General features: G+C 44.2%; 1 protein-coding gene across 5 annotated transcripts in view; it reads right to left on the reverse strand.

Moving 5' to 3' along the window:
• PARP4 (poly(ADP-ribose) polymerase family member 4) overlaps nucleotides 1-12,217 on the reverse strand; it is a 92,989-nt gene extending 80,772 nt beyond the window's left edge. For 2 of the 5 annotated variants that reach the window (XM_063697200.1, XM_063697198.1), the window contains exons 1-4: nucleotides 11,946-12,036; nucleotides 5,539-5,862; nucleotides 3,152-3,284; nucleotides 1,131-1,332 (exon numbers count right to left, since the gene is read on the reverse strand). In XM_063697200.1, coding sequence (XP_063553270.1) covers nucleotides 1,131-1,332; nucleotides 3,152-3,283 — 334 coding nt within the window. In that variant the 5' untranslated portion in view covers nucleotide 3,284; nucleotides 5,539-5,862; nucleotides 11,946-12,036. Of the gene's footprint in view, nucleotides 1-1,130; nucleotides 1,333-3,151; nucleotides 3,285-5,538; nucleotides 5,863-11,945 lie in introns of all 5 variants that reach the window. The other 3 variants (XM_063697197.1, XM_031001320.3, XM_063697199.1) reach the window with 3 other exon arrangements.
• Nucleotides 12,218-14,714: the final 2,497 nt, after the last annotated feature.

Genomic DNA, 14,714 nt, shown 5'->3' on the forward strand with positions numbered 1-14,714 from the left:
TGGGAAAAGAGGAAGGTATAAGAGGAAGGTATAACCTTATAAGATAGGGGGAACATACTCTAATTCTATTTTAATAGGCATATCAGGAGAATTCTCATGTTATTATTTGAAACTCATTGATAGCCATACAATTTTCAACTGGCACTTTCTTCTTGAAGAGTACAAAATGCACAGGATCAGAATGAGTTCCTGAGAGTCGGCATATCACGAGCGAAGGAGCTGGAGATGTTCTAGCTTAGAGGAGGGAAAGTCAAGGGCTCTGCATGAGCTTTTGCTTCATACTTTCTGTACAGAGAAACAGTAACACTATCTAGAGCATTGTGATATATAGGAATAACTCAATGTGAGGACTTCTTTCCAGTTTTAATTATACTGTCAAGATTCCAAGGATCATCAGTGTATTTGTAGTAATTTGGAATCTGAATAAATTATGCTGGCTGTCATACAGTATATTTTCAATGTGAAATGAGTCTACTATTTTGTCTACTTCTGTTGTAACTATCATTTGCTGGGACATGTGCTGGGACTGCAGCAGCATTTCTGGACTATTGTCTAAGGAGGCTCCACCCTGCCAAGTCATTACGGTATCTAACACATACCACGTGCTTACTGTGAGTTAATATTTATCAGAACTGTGTGATTTTTGATATGACTCAGGAAGAGTGCATTTTTCATGTCCAAAGGCTTTCTTCTTGGCCTGTTTCCAAAATAAAATCTTGGCTTATAAAGAAAATATGTTTCTTTTGGGGAGACAATCTTTTGTTTGGAAAGAATTTCTTCAGCAAAATGCTGGTCATCAAATTTCCAGTCATTAGGTTGTAGTAATCACTGTTTAACACAAAGGCTTTCTCCTCCCCCTAGTTAAAAGCACAATCAGGTTTTCTGAGATGATCAGTGTTTTGTGGCCATTTTGAATCTGACCCTACTAGGCTAGATATCAAGAAATCTGTTTCTATTGCTAAAGTAGTCTTTTGTCCTTTGTTATTTTTCTGTCGATTTTCTGAGGTAGTAAGAAGTCTAATTTTTTTTTTAGTATTTCTGGACAATTCTCTGTCTATGGTATCTTTGACAAACCCAAGTGTGTACTATGGCACCTATGATACATTAAATGCTTGCTATGAAATACCTACCAGGACTGCTCGCCTTCTGATCAGGAGGTGGTGTGATGTCCAGGGGCTTATAAGGATCATAATTCTTTACATCCAAGAGTCTCTTTTCTCTGATAGATTTCCATATAAAATCTGGGTTTGCAATATGAACGTGGTTCTTTTGGATAGAATTGAGTTGGTACTGACTCAGAACATCAGCATTATCTAAGATTATATGTGTGCACTAAGGAAAAAAAGAGTCAATCCATTATGCATCAGGGAAAACAACATTTAAATAAGTTATTTGTATCTGTAATTTTCACCCTTAAAAAGTATTAGGTAGTTTGTGATAATCTTTCTCAAATTTCTAAAAATCTCTATAAATATCACAGTTTCTAGTTACATAAACATCTTAAAAATCAACTATTTTTAAAGAATATGGATATGAATGCACCATAATTGATTAACCCTAGAGGTTATTTCTAAATTTTCATTATTGTAAACAATGCTGTGATGACTATCCTCATGTACACATCCTTGTGCACTTGTTCAATTATTTTCTTAGTAGTGGAAAGGGAGGTTCAAAGGTTATTCATTATTTATTTTGATTTGTAATTTTAGAAAATCTTGTTTTTTTGTAGAGATAGGGTCTTGCTATGCTGACCAGGCTGGTCTTGAACTCTCAGCCTCAAGTGATTCTCCCATCTCAGCTGGGTTTACAGGCATGAGCCAACATGCCCGCTTATAATTTTATTTATTTTTTAATAAATAGTAAATTCACATTGTAGAATATCTAAAAAATAAAATAATGATGACGTGTTAACTTCATCTCCACTGTTGTCCCCAGTTCCTCTCTGCAGAGGCACCTGCTGTCACTTGCTCCTCGCGAATCCTGCTAGAGCTACACTATGCGTAGACACATGGCAGCGTGCTCCTCAGCCTCTTCCGTGCTGGCTTTTCCACTGAAATTATCTTGGTGATTGTTCCTCATCATTACATATACAGCTGCCTCATTATCTACAGTAGCTGGGATGCACATTTCACATGTTTATGTACATTGACTTCCACAAAGTTGCACTCACAGTATGTGACTTTCTAAACAGGAGAGACCATGTTGGCAGTTCACACAGAAGACAAACTGAGAAGGGAGAGCAGGCACGAATTACTCATCTGTCCAGAGATGGTGAGACAGCTCAGTGTGGGAAGCCGTATAAGGGAAGTATATACAATTCTACCTGAATTGGAAGTAAACAGGGACATTGCATTTCTGGTATTCAGCTGGAGTTGAACACGCTTCACAGAACAGATGAGGCTCACAATGGCCAAGCCCCAGGGCTGAGGTCCAGGGAGGGGCAGGCTGAGTCAGCTCATCAATTCGTCAACAGAGGGAACAGCAGAGGACAGGGGCAGGCCAGTCTGGCACCTAGAGCCTTTGGATTTCTATTTTTACTTCTTACAGTGAGGTGGTTTAAAAAAGAGGAGGTTAAACTGAATTATTTCTAAGATTTCATCCAGCTGTAAAATCCTATTATTCTGAACTGCCAGGCTTACAAGTTCAAGAGGCAGAAGGTAAATTCCTGCAGCCTTTAAATGAACAAAACAAACAGCACAAGCTACACTGCGAAGATGAGTCTGCACTGCATGTATTTCTTTCTGCACCCAGGAACCTGGCTTACCAGTATATCACCCCAGCGTTGACATACTGGTGAGTGACGACAGTGCGCTTTTTGCAAATCCTGTGCACTATGACTTTTCTCCTTCAAGAATAGATATGGCTGGTCTGAAATTCTATTTTCATATTTGGCTGTGCTCTAGTAATATCCTGCTTCACAGGACATGTAGGATTGTCCTGCAGTTCAGGGAACAGGGAGGGGACAGGGCTGGGCCACCTCTGCCTCTAGGAGCCCAGCCTCCCAATGGGCCATGTCAGTCTCTCCTGATGAACTTCGAGTAGCTCACTCACTCTCTCCTGCTGCTAATCTCTGCTTCCTCTTCTAACCATGACCCTGTTCCCTGAATGCGCGATATTTTATCACACTGTAGTTTATGACACTTGGAAATACCTGAGGATTTAACGAAAAGGAAAACTTTCCGCCATTTTCCTTAATGTCAGTTTGTAGCTTTTTCTTCTGCTGCTGAGGTAAGTACTTCACTTTCAAACAGAAGATACAATTTGCAAAGATTCCCATCATCATCCTGTAGGAAACAAAGTATTTAAGGACCCTCTCTTAAGTCAATATGACAGTGAATTTAGAATTATTATACAAGCAAACTGTGGGAAAATTGGGCATTATCTTAAGAAAGATATTGTAATCATGTTATCAACAGAACATTGCAAAAATTGAATAATATCCTAGCTTGCAATATGTGTGTTGGTTTAAGAATCGTTTCTAGCTTTTATGGTTGATACTACAACACCAAAAATCCCTTTGTACAGGCTCATAATATACATCTTAATAAAAACATGACAGATTTAAGTTACAGATCAAGTGTGTGACTCCAGAACATGGAACCATTTATTTCTAAATTAGAAATTAACATTATTTGATAGTGAAACCATGGTTTTCTTTAATATATAATTCTATGCATTCAAAAAGACTCTTTATGTGGACTTCTATTAGGCCATTCTGGGGAAAAACTGAACAACTGATAATAAAAATATACAACTATGTTTAAATGGAATATGTATGTGTGTGTATACACATATATATTCTGCATTTAGGTTTTTTTTTTTTTTTTTTTTTTTTTTGGAGACGGAATCTCACTCTGTCACCCAAGCTGGAGTGCAGTGGTGCGATCTCAGCTCACTGCAACCTCCGCCTCCCTGGTTCAAGCGATTCCCCTGCCTCAGCCTCCCAAGTAGCTGGGACTACATGCGCGCACCACCACACGTGGCTAATTTTTATATTTTTAGTAGAGACAAGGTTTCACCATGTTGACCAGGCTGGGCTCAAACCCAGTCTCCCAAAGTGCTGTGATTACAGGTGTGAGCCACCACACCCAGCCTGGGTTAATTTAATTAATTTACTGTACAACGCATTCTCAATTTTGCATCGAAATGTGTATTTAACAATAAATTAATACATGGTGAAAAATTGTGTTTAATTTCCATTTTGTAAAATTTTTTTTTTTGAGACAATCTTGCTCTGTCACCCACGCTGGAGTGCACTAGTGCAATTTTGGCTTACTGCAACCTCCACCTCCTGGATTCAATTGATTCTCCTGCCTCGGTCTCCCAAGTAGCTGAGATTACAGGGGCCCACCATGACACCTGGCTAACTTTTGTATTTTTAGTAGAGTCGGGGGTTCTACCATGTTGGCCAGGCTGATCTTGAACTCCTGACCTCAAGTGATCTCCCCACCTTGGCCTCCCAAAATTGTGGGATTACAGGCATGAGCCACCGCACCTGGCACACCCCCACTTTTTTTTTTTTTTTTTTTGAGTCAGAGTCTCACTCTGTCGCCCAGGCTGGAGTGCAGTAGCAGATCTCAGCTCACTGTAATCTCTGCCCACTGCAATCTCTGCCTTCCGGGAAGGGAAGGTGAGGGTTAAAGAAAGACACACACACACAGACACATACACACACAGAGGAGAAAGAGAGAGGAGACAGAGCTACAGAGAGCGCGAGCTTGACAGCAAATGCGGCTTTATGTGCAGCACAAAACCTACAGAAGTAGGAGACCAGCCTAATGCCACAGCCCACTGCTAAGTCTTACAGGCTAAGGGTACTTATAGGTATGGGCGGGAGGGGTCTGGGCAGTATGGCTTGTTGCCCTGCAAGATATCGATAAGATGTTCCCATGATTTGTATTGATTTGTAACCCCGAATAAGGGTTCTGGCCCTTATTCAGGTGGATGTCATCATGGTGTTCCTTGGACGTTTGCCCAAGAAGACCATGAGAGGGAAGTTTCTTCAGATAAGCCTCTGTTGGCCTTGCGGTCAGGTGGTTAGGAAGGATGTTTCTCACCACCTAAACCCCCCAGAAATGTTTCACTTTGCCCAAAGTCTGCAAAATAGCGGGCAGCTTACAAAATGTTGCAGTTTGTGCTAACGCTGGGTTCAAGCAATTCTCCTGCCTCAGCCTCCCGAGTAGCTGGGATTACAGGCCTGCGCCACCATGCCAGGCTAATTTTTTTCATTTTTAGTAAAGACAGGGTTTCGCTATGTTGCCCAGACTGGTATTTGTCACGTCTAACAGGCTCCCCCCAAAGTAAGCTGCCATTTGGCGACAGCAGTTCCCAAGTCCTGTATTAGTTTGAGGATCGCGGTTCCGGGTCCTGTTAGTTTGGGCAGGCAGGTCAGGTTCTCTGCCGCGGCCCACGTGTCTTGGGACTAAGCTGAGTTGCTGAAAGCCCACCGCCCTGCACCGCGATTGGGCTCCGCCGTTTCTCCTTTACTCTGCCTGCCCTTTTACCTCCCACTCCTACAGGCCAGAGGCCCCGCCCTACCCAGTGCTGTGTCTGGAATTTGTGGGTTCTTGGTCTCACTGACTTCAAAAACGAAGCCGCCTGGACCCTCGTGGTGAGTGCTACAGTTCTTAAAGTCGGCGCGTCCGGAGTTTGTTCCTTCCTTGGTCTCACTGACACCAAGAATGAAGCCGCAGACCCTCGCAGTGAGCGTTACAGTACTTCAAGGCGGCGCATCCAGAGTTTGTCCGGAGTTGTTTACTCCTACTGGTGGGTTCCTGGTGTCGCTGGCTTCAGGAGTGAAACTGCAGACCTCCGCGATTTAAAGGCAGTGCGGATCCAAACAATGAGCAGTAACAAAATTTACTGCAAGGAGTGAAAAACAAAGCTTTCACAGCGTGGAAGAGGACCCGAACAGGTTTCCACTGCTAGCTGGGGCAGCCTGCTTTTATTCCCTTATGTGGCCCCACCCACATCCTGCTGATTGGTTCATTTTACAGAACGCTGATTGGACTGCTTTGACAGGGTGCTGATTGGTGTTTACAATCCCTGAGCTAGACACCAGTTCTCCAGGTCCCCACTAGATTAGCTGGACACAGAGCACTGATTGGTGCATTTACAAACCTTGAGCTAGACACAGGGTGTTGATTGGTGTGTTTACAAACCTTGAGCTAGACACAGTGCTGATTGGTGTATTGACAATCCCTTAGCTAGACATAAAGTTCTCCAAGTCCCCACTAGACTCAGGAGCCCAGCTGGCTTCACCCAGTGGATCCCATGCCAGGGCCACAGGTGGAGCTGCCTGCCAGTCCCGTGCCTTGCACCCGCACTCCTCAGCCCTTGGGTGGTCGATGGGACCGGGCGCTGGCCGCGCTCCTGGGGGACGCTCGTGCTGCGCAGGAGCCAACTGTGGCGGGAGAGCTCAGACATGGCGGGCTGCAGGTCCCCAGTCCTGCCCCACGGGGAGGCAGCTAAGGCTCCGCGAGAAATCTAGCACAGCGCTGGTGGGCCGGCACTGCTGGGGTACCCGGCACACCCTCCGCTGCTGCTGGCCCGGGCGCTAAGCCCCTCACTGTCCGGGGCCGGCAGGGCCAGCGGGCTGCTCAGAGTGCAGGGACCGCCCAACCCACGCCCAACCGGAACTTGCGCTGGCCCGCAAGCGGCACGCACAGCCCCGGTTCCGTCCTGCGCCTGCAAGCTGAAGGAGCCGGCTCCGGCCTCGCCAGCTCAGAAAGGGGCTCCCACAGTGCAGCGGTGGGCTGAAGGGCTCCTCAAGCGCAGCCAGAGTGGGCGCCGAGAGCCAGCGAGGGCTGCAAGGGCTGCCGGCACGCTGTCCCCTTTCAGTACCTTTGCCCTGTGTGTGTTGGATGGTGGTACCCATTCCCTGGGCTCTCAATTGAGGACACAATGCCACTGCCTCCCTGACACCTCACCTCTGGGTCTCCTTGGCACCACAGAGGTGCGACGTCCCCAGCCTAGGCCTCCCTCTCCCCCTTGGCTGGAGACAACCACTGGGTGCTATTCTTGACTCCCTGCACCCCCATCTCCTTCTGCCAGCTGTATCTCTTCCATCACAGCCCCCAATATATAGCCCCAATGTATAGAACTTGTCCCTCCTGCTGCCACCCTGGCCCATGCCCTCGCATCCTGACTGGCTCCCACTCCTGTTGCGCCTGTGTTCAATCTCTTCTCCACACTGCAGCTTCAGGAAATTTGTTGTTTTTAAATTACATTTCAAATAAAATACAAATTGCTTATCATGGTTCAAGGCCAACAGCTATCTCATTCCCTCCTGGCCACACTGGCTTTTTCTAAAGGAGGAAGAAACCCACAGCGTGGTCCTCCAAGTCTTGACACATGCTGTTATATATTATAGTTCTTATCTCTGGGACCCCCAGCCCTTCCTCACCCCATGCTGTATCCCCCATCCAGGACACAATGAATGAACACATTAGGGATTCATATTTTTTTTATTATACTTTAAGTTTTAGGGATTCATATTTTTTAATCTTTCTTTTGAGGTCCGGTTAAACTGAAGTCTCTTGATGTAATTCTGCCTTTCCATAACATTAGCATGTAAAAGTTTCATTTGTTGACTGCCTCTCACATTCAATTAGCATCTGTGCATAGACAGGAGGGATGAAATGAGGGGTACCATAACAGAGATTACACCACACTATTTAGGTTAATCTATGCTAGTCGTAATCTCTGACAATTAAAAACAACACACAAAAAAACACTAAAAGCCTTTAATGACTCTTTAATAATTTACAGGACAGCCTCTATGTGATAATTGCACCCCCACTTATGCCGACCAAGGTTGGCTGACATGGAGTGGCTGCTCAAGTCCACCTTCAGATGGGTCCTGGATGTGTTAAATCCTCTGACCTGTTTAAAACGTGTTTCCTGGAAAAGTGACTCATGGTCACTGTTGAAAATTTGAAAAATACAGAATTGTATAACAGAAAAAAAAAGAACAAAAAAACCTCAAAACCTAGGGCTATGTTAGCATCTTGTTTTGCATTTTTCTTCTGGGCTTTTTTCTAGGTCTATTATAACACTTCGTTTTTTGAGAGAGTCTCGCTTTTGTCACTTAGGCGGAAGTGCAGTGGTGAGACCTCGGCTCACGGCACCCTCCGCCTCCCGGGTTCAAACGATTCTCCTGCATCAGCCTCCCGAGTAGCTGGGATTATAGGTGCCTGCCACCATGCCTGGCTATTTTTTGTATTTTTAGTAGAGACGGGGTTTCACCATGTTGGCCAGGCTGGTCTCGAACTCCCAACCTTAAGTGATCTGCACACCTTGGCCTCCCTAAGTGCTGGGATTACAGGCATGAGTCACCGCGCCCAGCCACAGACTGTATTTTTTATCAAAATTGAAATCACACTACCTATCCCGCTGTTATCAGTCAGCATCTTTAGCATTTTGTCATTAAATATTATTGGAAAACATTTTTAATAGAGACTATCAGATATGGACCATAAATGAATTATTGTTGGAAAATTAAATCATTTCTGATTTTTGGTATCATAAAAAGCTATGATGAACATCCTTATGTGCAAATCCTTGTTTCCATCTCCAACAATCATCTTAGAAAATAATACTCAACTAGAATTACTGAATCAAAGTCTGAACAATTTTTTTGTGTTAAAAGTTAATCACTAAGAAGAAAAAATAAAAAGCACCTAAAATGATGGAAATGCTCAAAACTAGACTGCAGTGATGGTGCACAACTTGGTAAATTATTAAAAATTATTGAATTGGGCCAGGCAATGTGGCTCATGCCTGTAACCCTAGCACTTTGGGAGACCAAGTGGAGCAAATCGCTTGAGCCCAGGAGTTTGAGAGCAGCCTGGCCAACATGGCGAAACTTTATCTCTACAAAAAATACAAAACTTAGCTGGGCAAGGTGGTACATGCCTATGGTCCCAGCTACTCAGGAGACTTAGGTGGGAGGATCACTTGAGCCTGGGAGGTCAAGGCTGCAGTGAGCTGTGATCATGCCACTGCACTCCAGCCTGGGTGACAAGAGACCCTATCTCAAAAAAAAAAAAAGAGAAAAATTATTAAATTGTACAATTAAAATGAATGAATTTAATGTATGTAAATTGTACCCCAATACATTTTTAAATAGTAATTTTTGGATACATAATAGTTACATACATATTATGGGTCAATAAAGTTATTTTTAAAAAAGCACCTGATCCCTCCATCCAGAAATAACCCCACTGTTGATTTTTATTTGTTTGTTTTTTGAGCCAGTCTCGCTCTGTCACCCAGGCTGGAGTGCAGTGGCACGATCTCAGCTCACTGCAACCTTCTGCCTCCCAGGTTCAAGTAATTCTCGTGCCTCAGCCTCCAAGTAGCTGGGACTACAGGCACGCACCACCACGCCCAGCTAATTTTTGTATTTTTAGTAGAGACGGGGTTTCACCATGTTGGCCAGGCTGGTCTCGAATTCCTGAGCTCAAGTGATCTGCCCACCTCTGCCTCCCAAAGTGCTAGGATTACAGGCATGAGCCACCACACCTAGCCCCCACTGTTGATATTTTAATTTTTTTGGTATTATTCTTTCTTGTATCATTGTATTTTCTAAATTATTAATATTCTATATTTAATGTTATAGCCAGTTGCTCTTTACTTTTTAAATAGGACTTTCACTTTCACAGCTTATTTAGCTTTTAGTGATATCCTCCCCATGTCACTAAATATTCTTTGAAGGTGTTTTTAGTGGTTACATAAGCTTTGCGTTTATTTCATCCTTCCCCAAGTCATCAGATATTTGGTTACTTAAAAGTGTTCACTATTAGAAATACACTTTAATTAAAATGCTTGTACATATATTTTTTTGCCACATCTCTGTCATAGTTTCCCTAGAGTTGATGGCCAGAAATGGAATTACTGAATCAAGGAGTATAAACATTTTTTAGCCTTTTAAAAATTGTGGTAAAATATGCAGAAGATAAAATTTACCATCTTAACCATTTTAAGTGTACAGTTCAGTGGCATTAAGTACATACACATAGTTGTGAAATCAAAGTATAAACATTTTATTTTATTTGAGACAGGGTCTGGCTCTGTCTCCCAAGCTGGAGTGCAGTGGTGTGGTCACTATCACAGCTCACTGCAACCTCGACCTCCCTCCCAGCAATCCTTTCACCCCGGCCTCCTTAGTAGCTGGGACCACAGGCCTGCACCACCATGCCCAGCTAATTTTGGTAGAGACAGGGTATTACTATGTTGCCAAGGCTGGTCACAAACTCCTGGGCTCAAGCGATCCTCCTGCCTCAGCCTCCCAGAGTGCTGGGGTTACAGGTGTGAGCTGCCACGCCCGGCCCAGAGTAAAAACATTTTAAACATAAATCTGCGGTCTGTTCTTAGCACCTGCGGCTGCGTGGGAGGTATGGAAAGGCGCACTTTGGGTTTCGTGAAATCTCAAGTCAGGTCTTGACTTCTCTCTTTCCACAGATTCATCTCTAGTCTCCGTAAAATGCCAGCCCTCTTCTGGGTTAACAGCGCCTAACCGACATGCGCCACCGGTTCTTCCTTGTTTCAAAGTGTTCTCTAAACACAGAGTTAGTTCATGTTTTCATCAGCGCTGATTACGTACATATGAGATGTGGCGGACACTGGGCTAGGGGCTGGTTATTCTCTAAGGCAAATCTGCACAGTCACTCCAGCCTGTCCCCCTTCCCGGCTTCTTCCCCAAATAACATTCACAGAGTGTCTTCCACCCAAAGACAGCAGGGAACAGCCCCGATTCCTAAGAAACCCTCAGCGCGCCTCCTCACAAACTCTTGGCTGCTCCATAAACCATTGGTGTAGGTGGAATCAAGTGGCTTCCTGCTTCACAGGTCTTCGTCTTTACCACTGGCTTTTCCTCCTCTCGGAAAACCCTGAGGAGTCCCTTTCTGGGCAGTCTTGATTCTACAGCCTCCGCCTTCCGAAGTGTGTGAGTCACCACATGCTAAGATCACTTTTGATATACAGTGGGCATTCAATAAAAGCTTGCTTACTAAAAACTCTCACGTATCCATTAAAGCCCAGGATTACAGAAAAGCCTTCTGACACTATTTGCATTTTGGACTCAAATGGCATCAGTAATGCACCTCCCTAATGGGTTTATTAAACCCTTAAACAACAAAGGTACTACTTTTATTTCACTCCTACATGATATACAGTAGCTCTACGCACACAAACAAGACCTAATGTTTACTTAATAAATGATAAAAGTCAGATGTAATGACACGCACATCTCAGAGCGAACTTCCCCTTTATCATAGCACTATGCTTGGATATTGTCATATAATTGTTGTCATTCAGCAGTCCAGAATTGAAAGTGCTTGGGCTTGAATATTTAGCAGCGCCTTAGTTTTCTAGAACCTGTGATCTACCAACTCGATCCCTGGGTGAACCATTCGGCCCTCCTAGCAGGAATTACTTAACTGAGTTAGAGGTTTTCAACTTCGGACCTCAACAAACACATTGTTTCTATCACGGTGTTCCCAATGACTCACGAGGTCAGATAGTACTTCCTGATTACTCACCAAACCACCTTACTTTTTGCACAATTCGAAACCTAACTTTAGGAAAGAAGGCCGTTTGGCATACTGGAAACAAGAAACAACGCATTCTACTGCGAACCGCACCGCACGGGGTGCGGAGACTTGGTGTGACTGTCGGCTCCGGTGGGCGCCCCCCACCGCACCCGGTTTCTCGTCACCAGGGCTGCGCCGCGGGGCAGAGCGGAACGACCGCAATATCCCTCCCCGAGGGCGCTGGCTGCACTAGCTAGTCCACTCCCGAGCCTAGCAGTGCCGTCAGGCCCACAGCGCCAACGCCGCGCAGGGCAAGGGTGCAGCCACTGGCAGAAAAGTAGTACGCGGGCCACTTCCTGGCTAGGACTACAGGGACCTTTGGCAGCCCCCCACCCCGCAGCGCCCACGCACCTGCCTAGAGGATCCAGCTAGCTCCGGACGCTCCCCGATTCCGCGCTCCTCGCTCGCGGTACTTCCGTAATCTAAGCTCTCCCTGCCCCCGGGGCTGGGCGGGCGCCACTGCGCCGGAACCCCGCCCCGCACCAGGCGGGCGCAGCGTCCCAAGCACGGACGATAGCCGGAACGCGCCCGGAATCGGGTCCGCCAGGTGGGGAGCGGTCCCCGGCCTCTGGCGGGGTTTCTCTTCCAAGATCAGCCGGAGGGTTCAGGGCTTTCAGTTTCATATTTCAGGAGGGATTTGGTCAATGAGGATTAATACAAAGCTCGGCTTTGAGAGAGGTGGGTGGATGGTGCTGTCCTTTAACTGAGAAATGGAAGGGATTCACAAGGCCGGGAAAGAAGAAAATTTCGGGAAAGTTCGTGGAAACAGGAGAGTGAGATAATAAATTTACTTTAAGCCTTCCTGCGTTTGAAATTCGTGACAGTGTTTGTAACTAGTTGGAAATATATTTATCTGCCATTCAAGAGAGGCAGGGGGCTGGAGATACAGATCTGAGATTCACTGAAATGGGAATAAAGCAATGGGGAAGATTCAAATTTTTAGGATACTGAATAAAATGAGAATAGAAAGGATAGAGTAGAGAATACAGTGGAAAGGGTATGGGGTTGAATCCTGACTCCACAATTTATTACCAAGGGGGCTGGGGACAAGGAAATTTACCAAGTTTCATCATTACAACCTACTCTATAGGGTTGTCTAAGAAACAACAAGAGATTCTGGGGGAGGAGAGAGACTGATTCCTAGAGTTACCACATCGTAATGCTCAAAATGTCCAATCTTCAACAAAAAATTATGAGGCATGCAAAAAAAAAAGGCGAAAAAATGGCCAATTCGAAGGAAAAAAGAAATGAACAGAAATTGTCCCTGAGCTGAGGAAGCACAGACATAGGAATTATTAGACAAATACTTCAAATAAACTGCCTTAAACATGGACAAAAAGTGAAAGGAAACATAGAAAAATAACTGAAAGAAACAACCAGGAGAACAAAGTCTCAATAAATAGAGAATATGCAATAGAAGATGTGCAAATGGTCAACAAGCATGAAAAAAAGCCCAGCATAACTAATTATCAGAAAAGTGCAAATTAAAACTGCAATGAGATACCATCTTACACCGGTCAGAATGGTTATTATTAAAAAGTCAAGGAACAACAGATGCTGGCAAGGCTTTATTGAAAAGGAAATGCTTATACACTGTCAGTGGGAATGTAAATTAGTTGAACCACTGTGGGAAACAGTTTGAAGCTCTCAAAGTGCTGAAAACAGAACTGCTATTCAACCCAGCTATCCCATTACTGGGTACACATTCAAAACAAGAGAACTCATTCTACCAAAAAGACACATGCACTAGTATGTTCGTCACAGCACGCTTCACAATAGGAAAGACATGGAATGAACTTAGGTGCTCATCGACAATGGACTGGATAAAGAAAATGTGGTACATTTGCACCATGGAATACTACGAAGCCATAAAAAGAATGAATGGAATCATGTCCTTCACAGCAACGCGAATGCAACTGGAGGCCATTGTCCTAAGTGAATTAATGAAGGAACAGAAAACCAAATACCACATGTTCTAATTTGTAAGTGGGAGCTAAACACTGGGTACTCATGGATATAAAGATGGCAACAATAGACACTGGGGACTACTAGACAGGGAGGGAGGGGGAGGGGCAAGGGTTGAAAAATTATTGCGTACTATGCTCAGTACCTGGGTGAGGGGCTCAATCATACCCCAAACCTCAGCACCACGAATTATATGTAGGTAACAAACCTGCACATGTACCCTCTGAATCTAAAATAAAAGTTGAAATTATTTAAAAAACAAATAAGGAATATTAATAAAGAGATAGAAATTATAAAAGGAACCAAACAAATTTTGGAACTGAAAAGAACCAAAAAGAAATTGTGTAGTTAAAAAGTACAATAGGACCAGGCATGGTGGTTCATGCCTGTAATCCTAGTGTCTTGGGAGGCCAAGGCGGGAGGATCGCTTGAGGCCAAGAGTTTGCCTTTGGCAACATAGGGAGATCCCCTCTCTACAAAAAAATTACAAAATTAACCGGACATGGTGGTGCATGCTGGTGGCCCTAGCTACTCAGGAGGCTAAGGCAGGAGGATCACTTGAGCCAAGGAGTTCATGGCTGCAGTGAGCTAAGATCACACTCCTGCACTCCAGCCTGGGTGACAGAGCAATATCTTGTCTCAAAAAAAAAAAGAAGAAAAGAAAAAGAAAAAAATACAATAACTTAAGTGAAAAATTCACAAGTGATGCTCCAGAGTAGATTTGAGCAGGTAAGAGAAGGAATGAGCAAACTCGAAGATAAAACTATTGAAATTATTAAGTCTGAGGAGCAGAAAGTAGAAGAATGAAGATCAAAGTCCAAAAGATTTGTGGACACCATCAAGTGTATCAGCATATGCATAACGGGGGTCCCAGAAAGAAAGATGAGGGTGAAGGTGGCAGGAAGAGTATCTGAAGAAACAGTGGCTCCAAAGTCCCCAATTTGTTAAAATACATAATGTAACACTTCAGAGAAGCTCCATGAACTTCAAGTATGATAAACTCAAAAAGTCCACAATAGAGTTATATTAATAATCAAACTGTTGAAAGCCAAAGACAGAAGCTTAAAAGCAGCTAGACAGAAATGATCACTACATACAAAGGAACTTGCATAAGATTAACAGCCAATCTATTACCATGGGAGCCAGAAGGCAGTG

This window comes from Gorilla gorilla, chromosome 14, assembly GCF_029281585.2.
Source record: "Gorilla gorilla gorilla isolate KB3781 chromosome 14, NHGRI_mGorGor1-v2.1_pri, whole genome shotgun sequence".
NCBI classification, from domain to species: domain Eukaryota; kingdom Metazoa; phylum Chordata; class Mammalia; order Primates; family Hominidae; genus Gorilla; species Gorilla gorilla.